This window comes from Rana temporaria, chromosome 5, assembly GCF_905171775.1.
Source record: "Rana temporaria chromosome 5, aRanTem1.1, whole genome shotgun sequence".
Taxonomy (NCBI): domain Eukaryota; kingdom Metazoa; phylum Chordata; class Amphibia; order Anura; family Ranidae; genus Rana; species Rana temporaria.
Window position 1 is genome coordinate 205,536,183 of NC_053493.1, and position 19,011 is coordinate 205,555,193.

A 19,011-nucleotide genomic window follows, 5' to 3' on the forward strand; every position below is an offset into this window, starting at 1 on the left:
CTAAACTATACAGTTTATAAATATATATACAACACCTGGGATGCATATATATCCTCTACACACTGTACCTTTAACTGACTAGCCTGCCTGCCTGCTCTATCTACCTACAAAAAATGACTCTCTCTCTCTCTCTTCTCTCTTAACCACCACAACACACTACATAAGGCTTTGGCCAATTATGGCTCTCCGTTTTTTGCAAGCTGTGATTGGCCAAGCATGCGGGTCATAGTGCATGCTTGGTCAATCATCAGCCAGCAATGCACTGCGATGCCGCAGTGAATTATGGGCCGTCACACGCCACTCGAATTTGGCGCAAACGACCCAAAACTTTCGTAATTTGACGAACGGTTAAACATACGAAGCTCATCCCTATTGCTGAATAAATAGGCCCAGGGCTACAATCTAAAAATTGCTCTTATACATAGGGGATATATAGGTGCTCAAGCAATTGAGCATTAATTTAATAATTTTTTTAATGAATGCATAACTGAATTGACTAGTGACCTTTTAAATCTACCTGGAGACTAGCTTTAATTTGTAGACAAGAATATATCTTAAGTGACTAAAGTGTATCCCTGTATTTTACTAATATCATAGAATACTGTAGGTCCAGACAAAGAAATTCACACCTATATATTGGGGTGTAGGGTAGTTAAATAGACCATGGTTACACATGTAATGGTTGGCTAAAGCAGAAAACCTATTTAACAAGATAATACCAGCCTTGTATATTTTAATACATATGATATAGTCAAAACAACTTGAACTACCACCATTTTGACAGATGTATTTGAGATTTTTTTTATCATCCAGCAAAAACCTTTGGGCTTTAGAGCAGAATGTATTAAATTCTTTATTTGCATTTCAAGTAAATATTAAATGCGAACATTTGCTCTTTACCCTAGAGATAGTGCTTGATTAATTTTAGAAAGAAGTGTACATTCTGTGCATTAGACTTGCAATTCAAAGGTGCTTTCATGTCTTGATATTTAGTAGAGTTGAGAGGAAAATGGGGGATACAGAGGAATACTCTGAATATAAGAGGAATTTAAATAATGCTGATGCAGAGGACTGTAACCTTGGTAGAACTAGATTATGCTTTCATGTTCCGTATTTTCAGTATACCTTCATCATGTATTAATATGTCAGTGAGACAGTTGCAAGAATTTATGAAAGTGTCAAACCAGTTTTGCTCTTGGACAAATAATCTTACCTGCTTTCTTAATAAAATGGTTTGAAAGTGAAAACTATGCTTTACTTTTTAAAGGGTCGTTTAAAGGACAACTAAACCCTAGTCAACTGTTCACGTATGAAACATCAGATTAGTATTCAATACCGAAGGAAAATGCAATATTTAAACCTAATTTGACTTGCTGCTTTCTCTTTCTTTAAATGTACTTTTTTTTTTGAGTAACTGCTCAGCTAGTTTAAATGAAAAACAAACCTCATATGACCAAAAGGTAGGGAATATACAGGATCATGTTTCTTTTATACAAAATATGTAACAATGCAGGCAAAACAAATCTGTATACAAAGTTGTTCTTTACGGAATGTACAAATTACTATATAAATTACTTATTAGGGACACTAATTTGTATGCCGCATGCTGAAACGTAAGAAAATATAATGGATTGATTCTCAGACCTGCATGCAGTGCATCTGTGTATCCATTTAGGCTGCATTCACACCTAGGCGTTGGCGTTACCAGGCGTTTTTACGCGCGTTTTTTTCGCGCGTTTTTGTGCGCGTTTGCGCGCGTTTGTGCGCGTTTGCGCGCGTTTGAGCAGAGCGACGTCCAGCGTTTTTTGTTTTTTTTTTGACCAATAGTAAAATAGATCACCTCTGTCATCATTTGTTGCTATGTGAAAGGTTTTTTTTTCCTCTTCCTGGGTGATAATTCCTCTTCCGGGTCATCCTTGTGCTTCTGACTCCATTGTGAAAATGAGTGATGACGAGATGGCTTTGTTCATGGCAGCAGCCACTGCTAGCCAATATCTTGTAAACGAGAGGCAGAGAAAAAGGAAGAGGCAACGCAGATTTTGGATACACCCCGTCATTGCTGATCGGGAAGAAAGAGGGCAATTTTGGGTGATGTACCAAGACCTCCGTGACCATGAAGACAAATTTCTGGACTACACCAGAATGTCCATAAAAAGGTTAGTAAAAAATGATCTGGAATCATTTATTTTTTACATTGTACCATTTGGGTTGCCACCTTTTCTTCAAGTCAAACATGTACACTTCTGCGGTGCACAACTATTTTTTTTAATACTATGAACTATACATATATTTTGTTAGTATTTTACATTTCTAATCATATGAATATAATAAAAATAGTCCCCTTTCCATTGCAGTCCACAGAGTTCCCCCTTTACATTAGAGTCCACAGAGTTCCCCCTTTACATTAGAGTCCACAAAGTTCCCCCTTTACATTACAGTGCACAGAGTACCCCTTTACATTACAGTGCACAGAGTCCCCCTTTACATTACAGTGCACAGAGTCCCCCTTTACATTACAGTGCACAGAATCCCCCTTTACATTACAGTGCACAGAATCCCCCTTTACATTACAGTGCACAGAGTCCCCCTTTACATCACAGTCACCCTTTTGCATCTCAACTCCCAGATTTCCCTTTCACTGTATGGGTTAACCAACATAATCTGATTGAAGCGAGACCTCAAGATACTCAGACATAAGGGATGCTCTGTGAACCATGATCTAAGGGGGAAACCGAGATCTCTGATGTACGGAGAGGACTCCAATGTGAGAACTCTGATTTTTCCTAGTGTACTCACCAAGAGGCAGGATAGAGAAAGGGGGTGGGTGCTTCTGTTAGACAGCGATGGAGGGTGAGCTCACTCACCCCTTGGCAGATAGCACATCTCATCCTGGTATATCTGTGGCTGCTGGGTTGTAAGTTTTCATCCCCTGCAGCCATTAACCCTGCCGGAAATCCATATTCTGGTCAGAAAAATCTGTCAGAGTGTCAGGCAGTCTGAAACCCGGACACATGATTCCAAACCCGAACTGTTCTGGCGAATCCCGGAAAGGTGGCAACCCTAGTACCAATCCATTGCCAATTTTAAATTTCATTTTCCTTTACAGCTTTGATGAGTTGCTGGAATTGTTGATCAACAGATTGCAGAGGATGGACACCTACTTCCGCAACTGTATCCCCCCTGTGGAGCGACTTATCATAACACTGAGGTAATTTTTATTTAGCGCTTTGAATGTAATACACTCTATTATATATATATATATATATATGTGTAATAAAAACCAAACAAAAATTCTGTAGGAACAAAATTATTTTAATATTTTAATCAACCAAAACATTGGGTCTTTTTTTTTTTATTAGGAAAATATACACAAAGTGCACAAATACACAAAATATACAAAAATGTTTTATACATAATCCTTATTTACAATTGCTGTAAATTTGGGGAGGAGTCCTCTTCCCCGTGCGGTGACATGGCGACCGACAGTGCGTGGGCAAAAGGGGGCCAAGTGGAGGTGGTGCTGTCTTCCCCTGACCAATTGGAAGGTGGTGTTGCTTGTGGTGGTGGTGGTGTTCGTGTTGGGGCATTCCTGAAAGTCGATTGTCTCGGTCGATGTGGGTAATGTGATGTAGGTGTAGTCGTTAACGCAGGGTAAGTAGAAGGTGGTGGGTGGTAAGAAGAAAGTGTTGTAGGAGGCAGAGTACTGTATGTGACAGGTGGTGTTGAGAGATGAGGAAAAGGAGAATGAGGGTGGTAAGAAGAAGGTTGTGAATAAGGAAAAGGATTCAGAGAAGTGTGAGTGGAAGGTGTTGGCACAGGAGGTAAATGAGTTAGAGTGGTGGTGAAAGGATGGTGCGCAGAAGTCGGTGGTGGTGTTGGTCGAGGAGGTTGGTCGGAAAGCTGTGGTCCTGTCCAAAGGGTAACGGGTGGTGGGGAGAAATGGGTCGTGGGTGGTGTTGGGACATGCTCGGTCCGTTTATTGGCATATGGGCCATAGGGTGGTGGTGGTTCGGATAAATCGTCAGCGTCTGTCGGGGGTATAAATGTCGAGATGTATCTAGCCGTACAGGACAGCACCACCGCTTGCAGATTTGGGGGAACTTTGTCGATTAGTTCCCCCAGACATTTTGCTACATTTTGCCCATACGATCTATTGCTCATCCGGTCAGACATGTTGGTCATAATGTCCAACATACGATCCAGGGCTGGATCCGGAGCAGGAGCCCTCCTACGCAGAGCACGCGGAGGTCCAATATGCGCAATGTTAACTGGGGGCTGCTCTGCAAGTGGTCTTGTTGCATTAGCATTTGATGCCTCGGAGTGCTGCGGTTCCGGCTCCAGAGTAGCCATCGCTTGATCCCCCGATGCCACGCTCTCTCTGTCCCCTCTCTCTGCCACGCTCTCTCTGTCCCCTCTCTCTGCCACGCTCTCTCTGTCTACTACAGCTGTGGCAGCCTCGTCCCAGCAGCTTTCAGTACTGAAAAAAGAAATCATGTATTCAAAAATAATTTTAAAACATTTGGTTTACCGAGCAAAGTACAGATAATGGTTTACCTCCCCAAATCCAGCACCGGTCTCAGAAACTCCAATTCCTTTGCATGAACGTATTCTCTCACCGAACATGCTCCACTCCCACTTCGGCGCTGCTCCCGCTGTGCCTTCAGCTGGCGAGCGTAGGCGTCCCTTATACTCTTCCATCTGAGTTTTAGAATTTTCACTGTAAAAAATAAAATAAAATAATATATATTATTTTCTTTGTAGGTATCTATCAACTGGACAATCGATTGCAAGTCTGCATTACTCGTTTCGTATTGGAAGATCTACTGCCAGTTATATAATTCGGGACACCTGCAGTGCCATTTGGGAAGTCCTGAAACCCATTGTGTTTAAAAAACCGGCAGCAGAGGACTGGGAAAAAATTTCCCAAGTATTCTGGGAACGCTGTAACTTTCCGAATTGCCTGGGAGCGATCGATGGGAAACACATCAGAATTGTTAAGCCCATGGCTAGTGGGAGCCAGTATTTCAATTATAAGAAATACTTTTCATTCGTCTTAATGGCTGTGGCTGATGCCAATTATTGCTTTACCTACATTGACATTGGTTCCTATGGAAGTAGTGCAGACTCTGCGATTTTTGGGAACTCCTCTTTTGGGCAATTACTTCGAACAGATGGTCTGGACCTTCCACAAAATAGTCCACTCCCGGGCACAAACGGCCCTCCCCTACCAAGTGTCTTTGTGGGTGATGAGGCTTTTGCTCTGAACACACACCTACTTCGGCCTTATTCAGGACATAATCTTAACGAAGACAAACGCATATTCAACTACCGGCTTAGCAGAGCACGCCGCGTAGTTGAGTGTGCTTTTGGAATTTTGGCGAACAAGTGGAGGGTTCTCCACACACCAATTGTGCTCAACATGCAAAATGCCATTAGTGCTGTAGAAGCGGCGTGTGCCTTGCACAATTTTGTCAGGCAGCGCGATGGTCTAGATTACGAGGAGCCAGTCCATGAGACTCTGGAAAGAGCTCATTGGACTGGTGTACGTGGGAACACACAGGGGACACATGTCCGTGAACAGTATGCCGCATACTTTGTCTCTCCTGAAGGGCAGGTCCCTTGGCAGCTCAATTCCATTTAATTTATTGAACTTTTCAGCTTTTGACACGCTTATTTTGTGAAATATATTCTTTACTATGCTGTTTTGTGGAAAAAAAATAAAAAATGATTCATGTTTTAAGAAGTCTCATTCTAATTTTATTTTGATACAGTTTTATCATTGTGTTCAATAGCCCTATGATATTGTGTGCCATTTTATATTAGTGACATTCTATCTATTGTAAACTTAGTTTATGTATTTATTCTGTGGTCTAATAAAGGGCCTGTAAGTGACCGCCTAGACGTGGGTTGGGGGTCCGATCAGGACCCCCAGGGTACATCCGGGGGTTAAGTGGCTCTATATGTGTCCCCCTGCGTGTCACTTTCTCCTCCTGTGTAAACACAGGAAGAGGGAAGTGATGACATTGACACCAGTACACGTAGGCACAATCCCCTTTTGGATCTCCAATCCACTCCCCCATCCCCTTGTCACAGTATCAATGAATGCAGTGAACATATATTTACTGATCACTGCAGGCAGAGTGTAGGTCCTGTGTAGCCCCCGTCCCCACCTGACGCTGTAGTCGCTAGGTCGATTGAATTTTTTAATATTTTTAGATTAAAGATGTGTAAAATAATATTTTTTTTGAAAAATGTCACTAAATTTTTGGATTATTAAAAATCACAGAGGGGATCAAATATCACCATTAATAAGCTCTATTTGTGGGAAGAAGAGAACGCAATTTATGTTTCTAAGCCATGTCGCATGACCGCACAATAGTCATATTTGTAAAGACACATTTTTAAACTTAACAGCATATTGGTACGGTAATAAATGCCTACTGTAACGACAAACAATCATTCCATTATTTCATTAGTGGCATTTTGTATTTCTGTTATGTTTTTTGATAGAGTTTACCTTTGCTATCATGGGACTTATTTATCCGTGCCCAGTTCTCATAGATTTGGCTCCCAATAGAACACCAAGCGTCCCAACGGGTGGTCCTCATTTTGTAGCCCGGTGCCCTGCTGTCATAAAGACAGGGGTGCTCCTTCACCATCCTGATGAAATTTTCAGGCTCCAGCATCGAAAGGGTTCGATCAAATTCGGCCTCCATTGAGAAAAATGTGACTTTTCTTTATTGTAAGTAAAGTAAAATGGTGATTTCACAAGTTCCTGTAAAAAAATATGTCATTTCCTGTTTTGTTTTGGAGCTGTATGGGCGTCAAAACGCGCGTAAAAACGCGCATAAAAACGCTTGCTGTCGCGCGATACGCTCAATTCGCGCGTTTCCCATTACTTTCTATGGTAAAAAAAAACGCGCGGAAACGCCTATGTCGCGCGCTTCGCGCGACAAAAAAAGGTCCGGGACTAGTTTGAGCTTCGCGCGACAGGCGTTCAGGCGTTCAGGCGTTCAGGTGTGAACAGGCACCATAGGAAACAATGTTAAATCTGCCCTCCCGCGTTCGTGAGCAGTGCGTTTCAGGCGTAAAAACGCCTAGGTGTGAATGGGGCCTTAAATAATATTTAATAGAAACACACATTTTAGAAATTAATTAATGTAGACAATGGTGCTACTGTTGATTATGAAGGCACTGTCCAATTTAATACCAAACATTCTTTTGATTTTGGTGCATAAAGATCTTGTTTTTTTATGATTGGAAACACAGTTAAATTGCCACTGTTTTAGTAGGGGCCTGTGCAAATGAGGCAAATCTAAAAATATTCAGACAAATACATGGAAATGGTCAAAAGCAAAAAAGAAACCAACTTGTACTTTCTGAGACTCTAGAGTTTGCTATATACTGTACTATATACATGTGGCATAACATGCCTAAAAAATCTTAAAACTGTATAACCTTAAAGGGGTATTCCAGCCTTTTTTTAAGTTTATTAAAAGTCAGCAGCTACAAAAAGTGTAGCTGCTGGCTTTTAATAAACAGACACTTACCTGCTCCACGGCTCCAGCGACGCGCCGGCCGGGGCTCCACTCCTCGCCCCCCCCCCTCGCCGGCCGGCGTCTTCATTCCTAGTGTGGGCACCCGGCAGTGACAGCTTTCGGTTTCACGGCCGGGCACCCACTGCGCATGCGCGAACGGCGCCGTCCGATTGGACAAACGCTCGCCTACAGGGAGGGGCTGTGAAAAGTTGATTAAGCTAATCGCCTTTCCAGCCCCTCGGCGGAAGGAGGAAGTGGGACAGGAAGTCCCCTTCTCCTGAAGCCCCCACTCCCCCCCCCAAAAAAATGACATGCCAAATGTGGCATGTAAGGGGGCGAGGAGTGGGTTAAGCGGAAGTTCCATTTTTAGGTGGAACTCTGCTTTAAAATGTGCAACCTATGAATAATTGCAATGAGTGATGTCAACTAACAGTTTATAACATGCAAAATGTTTCTGACCAGGATTTCTACAGTATAAATCAATAGGTTTGCAGACCCTTTCAGCCATCACTAATGAAGCTCCAGTTATTTTTCAGAGTAACACAACAAGTTGTTTGGTAGCACTGATGGCCACTGATTGGCAGCATAGTGCTGATGGTCACTGATAAGCGGCACTGGTTGGCATCACTGGGACTGATTAGCATCACCTAAGGGCACTGATTGGCAGCACTGATAAGTGGTGCTTTTGCCGCTAATTGGCAGCACCGATTTGCACTGATAGGCAGCACTGAGGGATGGCACTGGTAGGTTGCACTGATTTGCAGTACTAATTGCACTAATAGGCAGCACTGATTGGCACTGATAGGGGGAACCGACTGGCACTGATGGGCAGCATTTAGTGTCACTGGTGGGCACTGATTGGCGGCACTGATTGGCGGCACTGATTGGCAGCACTGGTGGGCACTGATTGGCAATGATAGGTGGCACTGATTGGAACCACTGATGGCCAGCACTGATTGGCACTGATAGGTGGCATTGGTTGGCACTGATGGGCAGCACAGAAGGGTAATGAAAGGTGGCACTGATGGGCACTCGCTCTGATAGGCAGCAATGATGGGCAATGACTGGCACTGATAGGTGGTGCTGATGGGCACTGATAGCTGGTACTGATGGGCACTGATAGCTGGTACTGATGGGCACTGATAGCTGGTACTGATGGGCACTGATTGCTGGTACTTATTATAACTTATTTCTTGCAATGTGTGGTATACTGCAGTGCACCAACACATGATGATTGGGTTGATTTACTAAAACAGAAAGACGGTGCTCTTTGCAAAGTGCAGTTGCACTCTGCAAGAGCAGTTGTTCCAGAACTTAGTAATAAGCAGAAACTCTGCTGACTCATCATCAAATCATGTGCAAGCAAAAATGTTTTTATCTTTATTTTCCTTGTAAGCGATTGGGTATTCTTACAAAATTAAGCTTTACCTCATTTACTAAGCTCTGAAGACATTGCACTTTTCAAAGTGCACAGTCAATTGGCCTTAGTAAATCAACCCCCCAAAGTCTATTCATACCAGTGGGTGGTGTTATGGTGTGCATTATGCATATTGCCCTGCAGTGCATTTTTACACATAAACTTCCTACATTTTTTTTATTGATTTTTTTTTAACGTTTATTATGATGGTATGATTATGTCAGATTTTTGTGTCTCAAAGCGGTAAATTGTTTTGCATAGAAATTTGACGTTTTATATTGTAGGCTTGCAATTCTTAGTAATAACTCACTTAAATCTGGCCAAACGAGTCTAGTAGACATCCCGGGTATGATAAAGTTTGAAACACTAAATCATAAATTATAATATAATAAATAACTATAAATAATTATAAAAAATAGTATAATAAAATTTCCTCCCGATTCACTATCGCTCAATTCTGCAAGTGTTCTAACTTACTATGGCTGTTTTCTAGCTGGTCTCAAACCACTTTTGCCACTTTTGCCATGGATCTCAAATTTTCCAGGCAGAGCTCGACAAATCCCAGGCACCAGGTCGCCATTGCGACTAGAAATTTCACCCTGGCGCCTGGGCTTTGATCAGTGACAGGTGCCTCTGCTACAGGGCGGGTTGCGGGGTCTTGGCCGTGAACATGATTAGCGGTGGAAGCGGGGATGGAGCAGGAAGAGATCGGCACAGCAGCGGCTGACAAGGCGGGAGGAACGAGTGGCCAGCAGAGTGAAGATCCTCGGCGGTCTTTCATCCCCCACTGCTGTTGTTGCCCTGCCCCAAGGTATTGCGGGAAGCGACTCAAGAACATCTGGGACCCGGATTCGGTGGTTTCCCAGCGCCAGAGCGCCCTGCTCCTCTGACTGTCTGAGAGGGGATGAGCACAGGAGAGGAGGGTCAGTGCCGTTGCCAGGAGTTGGGTGTGGACCACACCGGGTGACACCTGTGGTCAGCGCCGCAGCGGCACTGCTCGTTAACGCTACTCGTCGCATAGTCCTCGCCCCTACACAGCACACAGCAGAGCGGACCGAAGCCGCCTCCCTCTCCTCTCTGTTTACGGAGGAGGAGGGGGCCAGAGGGACACACTTCGCTGTGCCTATCCACCAAATCTTGGTCACGGATGTTCTTGAGTCGCTTCCCGCAATACCTTGGGGCAGGGCGACAGCAGCAGCGGGGATGACAGACCGCCGAGGATCCCCAGCTGGACTTCAGTCTGCTGGCCACTCGTTCCTCCCACCGTGTCAGCTAATGCTGTGCCACTCTCTTGCTGCTCCATCCCACGCTGTTCTGAGGTCTGTAAATGTTTTAATGTAGTCCAAATAGACATGTGCTGGGGGGTGCTATGGGAGGTAAGAGGGGGGTCTGCACTGAGGGGGGCAGTGCACTGAGTGGGGTCTGCACTGTGGGGGCCTACACTGATGGAGAGGGGGGTCTACATTGATGGGGGGGATCTGCACTGAGGGGGGTGTACACTGATGGAGGGGGGTTCACTGATGGGGGTCCTGCACTGAGGGCGGATGCACTGTGGAGGGTCTACATTGATGGGGGGATCTGCACTGAGGGGGTTGTACACTGATGGAGGGGGGTCTGCAATGATGGGGGCTGCACTGATGGAGGGGGGTCTGCAATGATGGTGTCTGTACTTAGTGAGGGGGGTCTGTACTTAGTGAGGGGATCTATACTGCGGGAGGGGGTCTGTACTTAGTGAGGGGGATCTATATTGCGGGAGGGGGGTCTGCACTTAGTGAGGGGGATCTATACTGCAGGAGGGGGGTCTGGACTTAGTGTGGGGGATCTATACTGCGGGAGGGGGGTCTGGACTTAGTGGGGGGGTCTATACTGAGAGAGGGGGTCTGTAGTTAGTGGAGGGGGGACCATAGTTGGTGGAGGGGGGGGTGATACCAACCCTAGTGACGTCACCAAACCTGGCGCCTAACTTTTTGAGCTGGCTCCTAGATTCAAAGCAAATTTGTCAAGCCCTGTAATATATAAATGCATACAGGGCACTGGACAAAAGGGAAGTGAAATGATTACATACCGTAATGCAATCTGTAAGATTACAGTGTACTGTATGTGTTATGAATTTTGAACTTTTTGAATTTGCTGATGAACTTCGTCACTATACGTTGTGACGCTTGCAGTGAACGGAGCCCGGCATACAGAGGTATTGGGTGGAGACACAGCAGGGGACATGGTAAGTATACTGCACCAGGGTCCTGAAATGCAATTCCGAGTGTGGCTCGGGGGTTACCACTAATGATACTGAAATTCAACCCCAAGCCACACTCAGGATTACCGCCAGGGAAGTTAAACTTGATACATAGCTGACATTTGGAACATTAGCTGCTCATTGTAACGTGCTGTGATAAAATGTATGCCAGCTAATGCAATGTAAGCTTAAAGTGGATGTTAACCAGATTTATGAAATTTGAGCTGGGCACATATATTTGCAGTGTTTTGTTATCTCTCTTCAAAGCACCATGTCCCTTGCTTTCTCCTGCTCTGTTCCTCTGTTATCAGCCTGATAACTTCCAAGTTTTCCATCACATATGATAAAAGCAGCCAGAGTGTTGGGGAGGATGCTGTAAATAGATTAGCACAGAGTTGAACGATTCAGCAAACATAGCTAAAAGTCTCTACCTATTAGGAGAGGGGGTTTGTGCCTTTCCTCCAATCAGCTGTGTGTCATCTGAGGCTGTTCACTTCACTGGGTATATGTGAGGGTTTACATCTACTTTAATCTATACAGCATTCATGTAATCCTTACTTTTAGTGTGTATGCTTCTACCTTACTTCTGACCTTCTCTAGGTAATTGCAAGAATGTACTTACTGGCTTACTCCCCAGGCATTAATCAACACCTGGAATTAGTGAAACTCTTACTCATGTACCAAACTTTTGAATGTCATGTTTTACCCTTAGCATTACATTTGGTACCTCTTACATATACTACCTTTGTACTTATGTCTAGCGTGCTGTATGACTTCTGTTTTCTGTTCTCTTCTTATTACTTAAATAAAAACTTAACCCTCCTGGCGGTATTCCCGAGTGTGGCTCGGGGTTAAATTTCATGTCCATGCACTGTTTATGGCCTTTTGTCAGTTGCATTTTGTGAGTGCCCATTTCAAAAAGTTCTTCTCATTAAATTATGTCTGGTAATGCACTAGGTGTGCGCGCCTTCCATTTCTGTTTTCCTTGTAATTAAATTTGAGTAATATTAGTGTTAACCCCGAGCCACACTCGGAATTGCATTTCAGAATCCTGATACAGCGTACTTGCCTTGTCACCAGGATCCTGCAATGTCCCCCCACTGTGTCCTCCGCCGGATCATCTGCCCGATGCTCTGTGTTCCGGGCTCCATTCCCTGCAAGCATTGCGAAGCATGGGGGCGGAGGCTGGTGACAAATTCAAAAAGTACAAAAAACATAACACATACAGTACACTGTAATCTTACAGATTACATTACTGTATCAAATCATTTATCCTCCCTTTTGTACCTAGTGCTTTGTCCAGTCCCCATTTTTTTATATTTATTTATAGTTATTTATAGTTCTTAATTATATTATAAATTTATGATTTCGTGTTTCAAAATGTATCATGCCCGGGATGTCTACTAGACTCTTGTTTGAAAAGATTTAAGTGAGTAATTCCTAAGAATTACAAGCCTAAAATATAAAATGACAAATTTCTATGCAAAACAATGTGCCGCTTTGAGATTCAAAAATCTGACATAATCATACCACCAGGGAGGCTACAGTGACTGCAAAGGGTGTAATTTAAAAAATAAAAATAAAATAATTTCAAACATGTTATACTTACCTGCTCTGTGCAATGATCTTGCACAGATCAGCTCCAATCCTCTTCATTTTTGGTCCCCCACCTCCTGGCTCTTCCACCTCTGCCGAGTGCCCCCAATAGCAAGCCTCTTGCTATGGGGCCATTTGCGCAAGCTCACTCTCCTGTGAATGGACATCGTCTATTCACACACATGGTGTGGCTTGGCCTTGCGACCCACTTTCTCCTCATTTGCTCACTAGCTGTAACTGACAGTTTAAAGCTCTTACTGCAATGTAAGCCAATTAAGAGAGCAAGCCGCTCCTCTCGTGCACATTGCTGAATTGAGATGGGGCTCAGGTTAGTATAAGGGAGGGCTGGGGAGCTGCACCCAGAAGTATTTTTTTTTTACCTTAGTGGATATAATGCATTAAGATAAAAAAAATGGTGCCTTTGAACTAATTAAAGGCAAAAAAAATGTATATGTTGATTCGATATACGAAGTGTTACCAAAAGGACAAAAGGATCAATGTGAGGCCAACCTCTGGATTTTTTGTGTAAGATGCTTTTTTAGGCCTCGTTCACATCGTTTTGTTCTGTGCATGCAACTGTAGGCAGTCCCGTTCATGACAGTTGGGATAGAGCTGCTGCTCCCAATTTGATATCTGTCTAGTGCGTGTCCCTGAACTGATACTGTCTGCATTCTGGGACACGCACCATCAATCACTGACACCCGCATGGATGTCAAATTGGGAACAGCAGCTGTGCTTGTCCAGCCCCTGCATCCCAATTGACATGAATGGGACTGCCTGTACACAGATGTATGGGGAGTCACTGAAGCTTTGGGGAGTCACTGAAAGCTGTGAGTGAAAAATTAAACAAAAAATGCAAAAACAGTCTAGCCACCCGAGATTGAAAGTGGCGCACAGAGCCTTGCTGCACAAAGTTGAAAAAATGCTTCCAAGCAGTTGCAGCCTTTGCTTTGAGACAGATTGCCTTTATGGAGCACTATACAAATATTTTTGTTGTGCCAGACACTGTAGTCTGTGTCCTTGGTTCTATGAAGTACCCCATTCTAAAATGTAAAAAACTATTCTAATAGTTTTACATAATAAAGCAACATCCACAGGTTGACACCCAACATTAGAGGTGATTTATTCTTTCAAAGAAAATACACTTTTGCACACTGGTACTGACTAGTGTGACCCCAGTGCTGAGGGAGAGGGGCACAGGAGGGTCAAACAAGGATGCTATGGAGGCAACAGACATTGTCCTTATCAACTGATGATGTCATTGGTTGTTAGGCTGTATAGAAAGTCGTAATGGTGCATAATGAAAACTTGTGGCTTTCTGTAATTAAAAGGCAGGCTTGATCCACTTGCTGGCTTATATACAATTTTTGATGACTTTTTTTAAGCATTTTGCCAAGGCACCCCTGAAGAAACCTCAAGGCACCCTAGGGTGCCTGGGCACCCTGGCTGAAAATGGCTGATGTACACCATATTGGTGTTTAATTTCTGCATGATATGTTAAGATACTAGTACTGTACTAGTAACTCAGAAGCATAAATTACATCAAACAAGCAGGATACAATAATCAATAGTAAGTCAATATTACTTGGCGAGGTGTGTGTCTTTGACCTTACCTATGTGCCTATTTACCACCAAAAAAAATGCTTTAAATGTATTCATTCATAACAGATTGATTTTTATAACATTATGTCATCTTTTATAGAACTTACGGAACAAATAATCTTCTGGATGACCTAAAGATTTTGTATCGTACAGCTGGGCAAAAAGGAAAAGGAATAACTTTCATATTTACGGACAACGAGATTAAGGACGAATCATTTCTAGAGTACATGAATAATGTGCTGGCCTCAGGAGAAGTGTCTAACCTGTTTGCAAGGGATGAGATTGATGAAATCACACAAGATTTAATTCCCGCTATGAAGAAAGAATACCCACGGCGGGCACCCACTGCTGAGAACCTGTACGATTACTTCCTCTCTCGTGTTCGCAGTAACTTGCATGTGGTGCTTTGCTTCTCTCCAGTTGGGGAAAAATTCAGAACCAGAGCTCTGAAATTCCCTGGTCTTATTTCTGGGTGTACCATGGACTGGTTCCAGAGGTGGCCACGAGATGCTTTGGTTGCTGTTGCCCATCACTTTTTGGCCTCTTACAAAATAGAATGTACAGAAGAAGTGAAGCAAAGTGTTGTGAACACAATGGGTACATTTCAGGACATTGTGGCAGAAAAATGTGTGGAATATTTCGAAAGGTTCCGACGGCAGACATATGTCACCCCAAAATCTTACCTGTCTTTCATCAGTGGCTATAAAGCAATATATGGGGAAAAATATGAAAATGTAGGAAATCTGTCCAACCGTATGAAGACAGGTATGTTTTATGCATATCATGTTAATAGGATTTAAAGCAACGCAGCTTGTATTTTTTTTTCACTTAATATAGTCAGATATAATATTATATTAAACATATGATTTTCTCCTCTCTAAAATATTACCAAAAGCTAAAGTTATTTATAGGATTGTTACATTTAGACATTAGATTTTTTTTAAAATACTATGGGGCAGATTCTCGTAGAACTGCGGCGGCGTAACGTATCTCCTATACGTTACACCGCCGCAAGTTTTACGGGCAAGTGCTTGATTCACAAAGCACTTGCCTGTAAAGTTGCGAATTCACAAGTTTTACGGGCAAGTGCTTTATCCACAAAGCACTTGACTGTAAAGTTGCGAATTAGGCGCGTTCCTGCGCCGATCGTACTGCGCATGCTCCATCGCGAAATTTCCCGCCGGGCATTGCGCAAAATTACGTCGCAAGTGCGTCATTGGTTTCGACGTTAACGTAAATAGCGTCCAGTGCCATTCATGGACGACTTACGCAAACGACGTAAAATTTAGAAATTTAGATGCGGGAACGACGGCCATACTTAACATTGGATACGCGTATCTCTTACGGAAACTACGGAAATTCACTACGACGGGCAAGCGTACGTTCGTGATTCGGCGTAACTAGTCATTTGCATATTCTACGCCGACCGCAATGGAAGCGCCACCTAGTGGTCAGCGTAGATATTGCACCCTAAGATACGACGGCGCTGGTCGTCGTATCTTAGGCATGTTTAAGTGTATCTCAGTTTGAGAATACACTTAAGCATACGACGGGCTTAGATTCGGAGTTACGTCGGAGTATCTGCTGATACGCCTGCGTAATTCTATGTGAATCTGCCCCTATATCAGATGTTTCATGTTTTATGGAGAGGCCACATGCAGAGCCACGTGGGCCTTGTGTAAAATATCTGGAATAAAGATGTCTCTGTGTTATATGTATTGCTGGTTAGGAAATAAAAGCAACATTTGAGAAGTTATCATAGACGCTCCCCTTTCAGGATTTTAATTCACGAGTCCTTGTTTGACCTGTGTAATAAGGAAAAAGCGCAGAGACATGGTATTTTATTGGAATTTGCATTTTTTATGACCTGTTTATTTCATTATTTCTGCCTGATTTGATGTTTGGTCTCTCTAATCTCATTTGACTCTCTCTTTTCTAAAATTTGTGTTGTCAAGTAACCTAGAACTAAAAAATATCTATCACTGGTGGAGAAATATAAACAATAGTGCCTTTAAAATGCTGAATCGATTATGCCCAGTGGCATTTCTTCATCCATGCCCCTGAGGAACATGCCCAGATTTTTGATATGGGTACAAAAAATCATGGGCCATAAGCTTCCAGGCTACATAATGCATATGTATTGTCCTGCTCCCCAGCACAGTTAATTGTCACAATGGAATATAGTGTTCCACAGACATCCAAAGTGGTATTCTAGATTATTTTGTTATGCACTAAATACACTACACATTTACTCCAGTCCTTGTACCTACAAACTATTCTTATTTATTGTGACTTTAACAGACATACATTTTAGATCTTTGATCACTAGAGCAGGCAGTATTAGAAAATATGTAGGTAAAAAATGTGTGCAGCCTGGATGAATGCTTGTAACATTAAATTCATGTCTTATAAATAGCCCCCAACTTCATTAACAAAGTTGGGGAATACTTAGAAGCGAGCAACTCTTGATGCCTCCTACACTACGTCTAGTTTCTTTGATTGATGTCAGAGGGAGGGGGCATTGAGGGTAGAAATGTTTTGTGGTAGTGGAGGGTAGGGTTGTCCAATCATTGGTTTTAGTGGAAGCAGGAATACCTCTTAGATTGGTATAATTGGCAATATGAATGCCATTTACATTTTTGTCAGTGGTGTGGTGGTGGATTTTGAGGTTGGGGTGGGGGGTAGTAAAATGTTGGCAACCACTGCATTGTGGTTGCATGCAGCCATTTTTAACATGCCTGAAGTTCTTCTATAATAAGGTATAGATTGTAAAAAAAAAGTTGAATGTAGGTGCAGGGGCCTCGCTGGTAAAGTGGCCTCTTCTAAGGCACATTTCTACATTACTGCATTAAATTAATGTTAATATGGCCACTTTCTGGTATTAGGCATTTTAAACCCTCTGGAAACTGGGCAGAGCACTACAATATTGTGTCTTTCTGACTACCAACCTACCATATCCTTTGTTTTTTAATGTGCTGAATTTGTACCAGAAATGCTTTTAAAAAAAAATCAGCAGTGTCAGCTACATATGGATACAATTGAACTATACAGTCTTGAAAGCCAAACACATAATTTCCCAATGTTCCGCATAGTTTCCCATACCTACCACTGCATTGTGGTTGCGTACAGCCATTTGTCTGAAGTTCTATAATAGAATAGTATATAGAATATACATTCTTGAAAGCCAAACACATAGTTTCCCATTCTTTGATTCAGGACAATATGTTGGCAGTATCCATTTATGTCACAGGGGTGCCCCAACAGGGCTTATCATTTTTTTGACAGGCCTAAATTGAGATTTATGGTATGTTCTTTAACGTTCAGTTTTTTTGTTTTAAAGGTCTGGCAAAATTAATGGAAGCTGAAGTTTCTGTTAATCAGTTGTCAAAAGAACTAGCAGTTAAGGAAAAAGATTTGGCTGTTGCCTCTAAGAAGGCAGATGAAGTTTTGCAGGAAGTGACTCTCAAAGCTCAAGCTGCTGAAAATGTAAAGATGCAGGTTCAAAAGGTAAAAGACAAAGCCCAAGCCATTGTGGATGAAATTGCCATTGCAAAAGCATCTGCTGAAGAGAAACTGGAAGTGGCCAGGCCAGCCCTTGAAGAGGCCGAAGCAGCTTTGCAGGTAACAATTATCGGAAGAGCAAATCCTTGCCCAGTTTTTTGACAACTTATACTGTATTTTCTGTGTTCACATTCCGGGTTTCGGTAAATGTGATAAACATTTACTAAGGGTGTATTCTTCTGATGCATGTTTTGAATTGCAGTGATTGGTTCACCTTCAGTGAACGCTTGGTGTATGTCACATTCACTGCTTTAGAAACGTATCCATAAGGATGGCTTCACACTGCCCTCCTGCACTTTGGCTAAAGCACAGCTAACCCATGGTTTTCACGCGAGTTAGCTGTGCTTTCCCATAGACTTAAATGACATCTTGTGGTTTTGGTGCACTTTCTGTAAGCGCACCACAACCGCAGGACATAATTGAAGTCTATGGGAAAGCACAGCTTAATCGCATGAAAATCATAGGTTAGATGTGCTTTAGCCAAAGCACAGTAGGGCAGCGTCGAGCAATCCTAATATTTTTTATATTAGACTTCTGATTGCAAACAATTTGCTTGTTTGCTACATGCTTTTAAAAATATATATTTCATTTTATTGCACAAATCAATTAAAAATACCTTTTTGTAATAAAGGCAATGCTTTTCATTAAACAGATTTTTTTATAACTGTCCCTTCTAGATGATGCCTGTGTTTTTTGTAGACATGCATTCTTTAAGGCAACATATTTTGTTTTTCAGACTATTAAGCCTGGTGACATTTCAACAGTTCGAAAACTGGGTAGACCTCCTCATTTAATTATGAGGATCATGGACTGTTGTTTGTTGTTGTTCCAAAGAAAGATTGATACAGTGACGCCTGATCCAGAGCGAAATTGTGTGAAACCATCCTGGGGAGAAGCCTTGAAACTAATGAACAATTCAGGTTTCCTTAACTCATTGCTGGAGTTCCGCAAGGTAAATACCTAACCGTTTCAGATGTATAAGCTTTGTTTTATAAATGGTATCAGAATTAAACCTTCAGAGGTGCAAATGTGTTCTATAAAATGGACTAGAATTAAATTGT

At 42.6% G+C, this 19,011-nt stretch overlaps 2 protein-coding genes across 2 annotated transcripts in view; one reads left to right on the forward strand and one right to left on the reverse strand.

Moving 5' to 3' along the window:
- The window catches only part of LOC120940565 (dynein heavy chain 5, axonemal-like), a 445,728-nt gene that overhangs the window by 281,156 nt on the left and 145,561 nt on the right, over positions 1-19,011 (forward strand). Inside the window, exons 57-59 of the mRNA XM_040353506.1 lie at positions 14,490-15,154; positions 17,730-18,010; positions 18,687-18,902. Coding sequence (XP_040209440.1) covers positions 14,490-15,154; positions 17,730-18,010; positions 18,687-18,902 — 1,162 coding nt within the window. The remainder of the gene's footprint in view (positions 1-14,489; positions 15,155-17,729; positions 18,011-18,686; positions 18,903-19,011) is intronic.
- Positions 3,407-4,762, reverse strand: LOC120940566 (extensin-like). Its single transcript, XM_040353507.1, has 2 exons — positions 4,555-4,762; positions 3,407-4,477 (listed from the first exon to the last, which is right to left on the reverse strand). Exon 2 carries the CDS (start codon positions 4,348-4,350, stop codon positions 3,424-3,426), a length of 927 nt encoding a protein of 308 aa, XP_040209441.1. The 5' UTR covers positions 4,351-4,477; positions 4,555-4,762; the 3' UTR covers positions 3,407-3,423.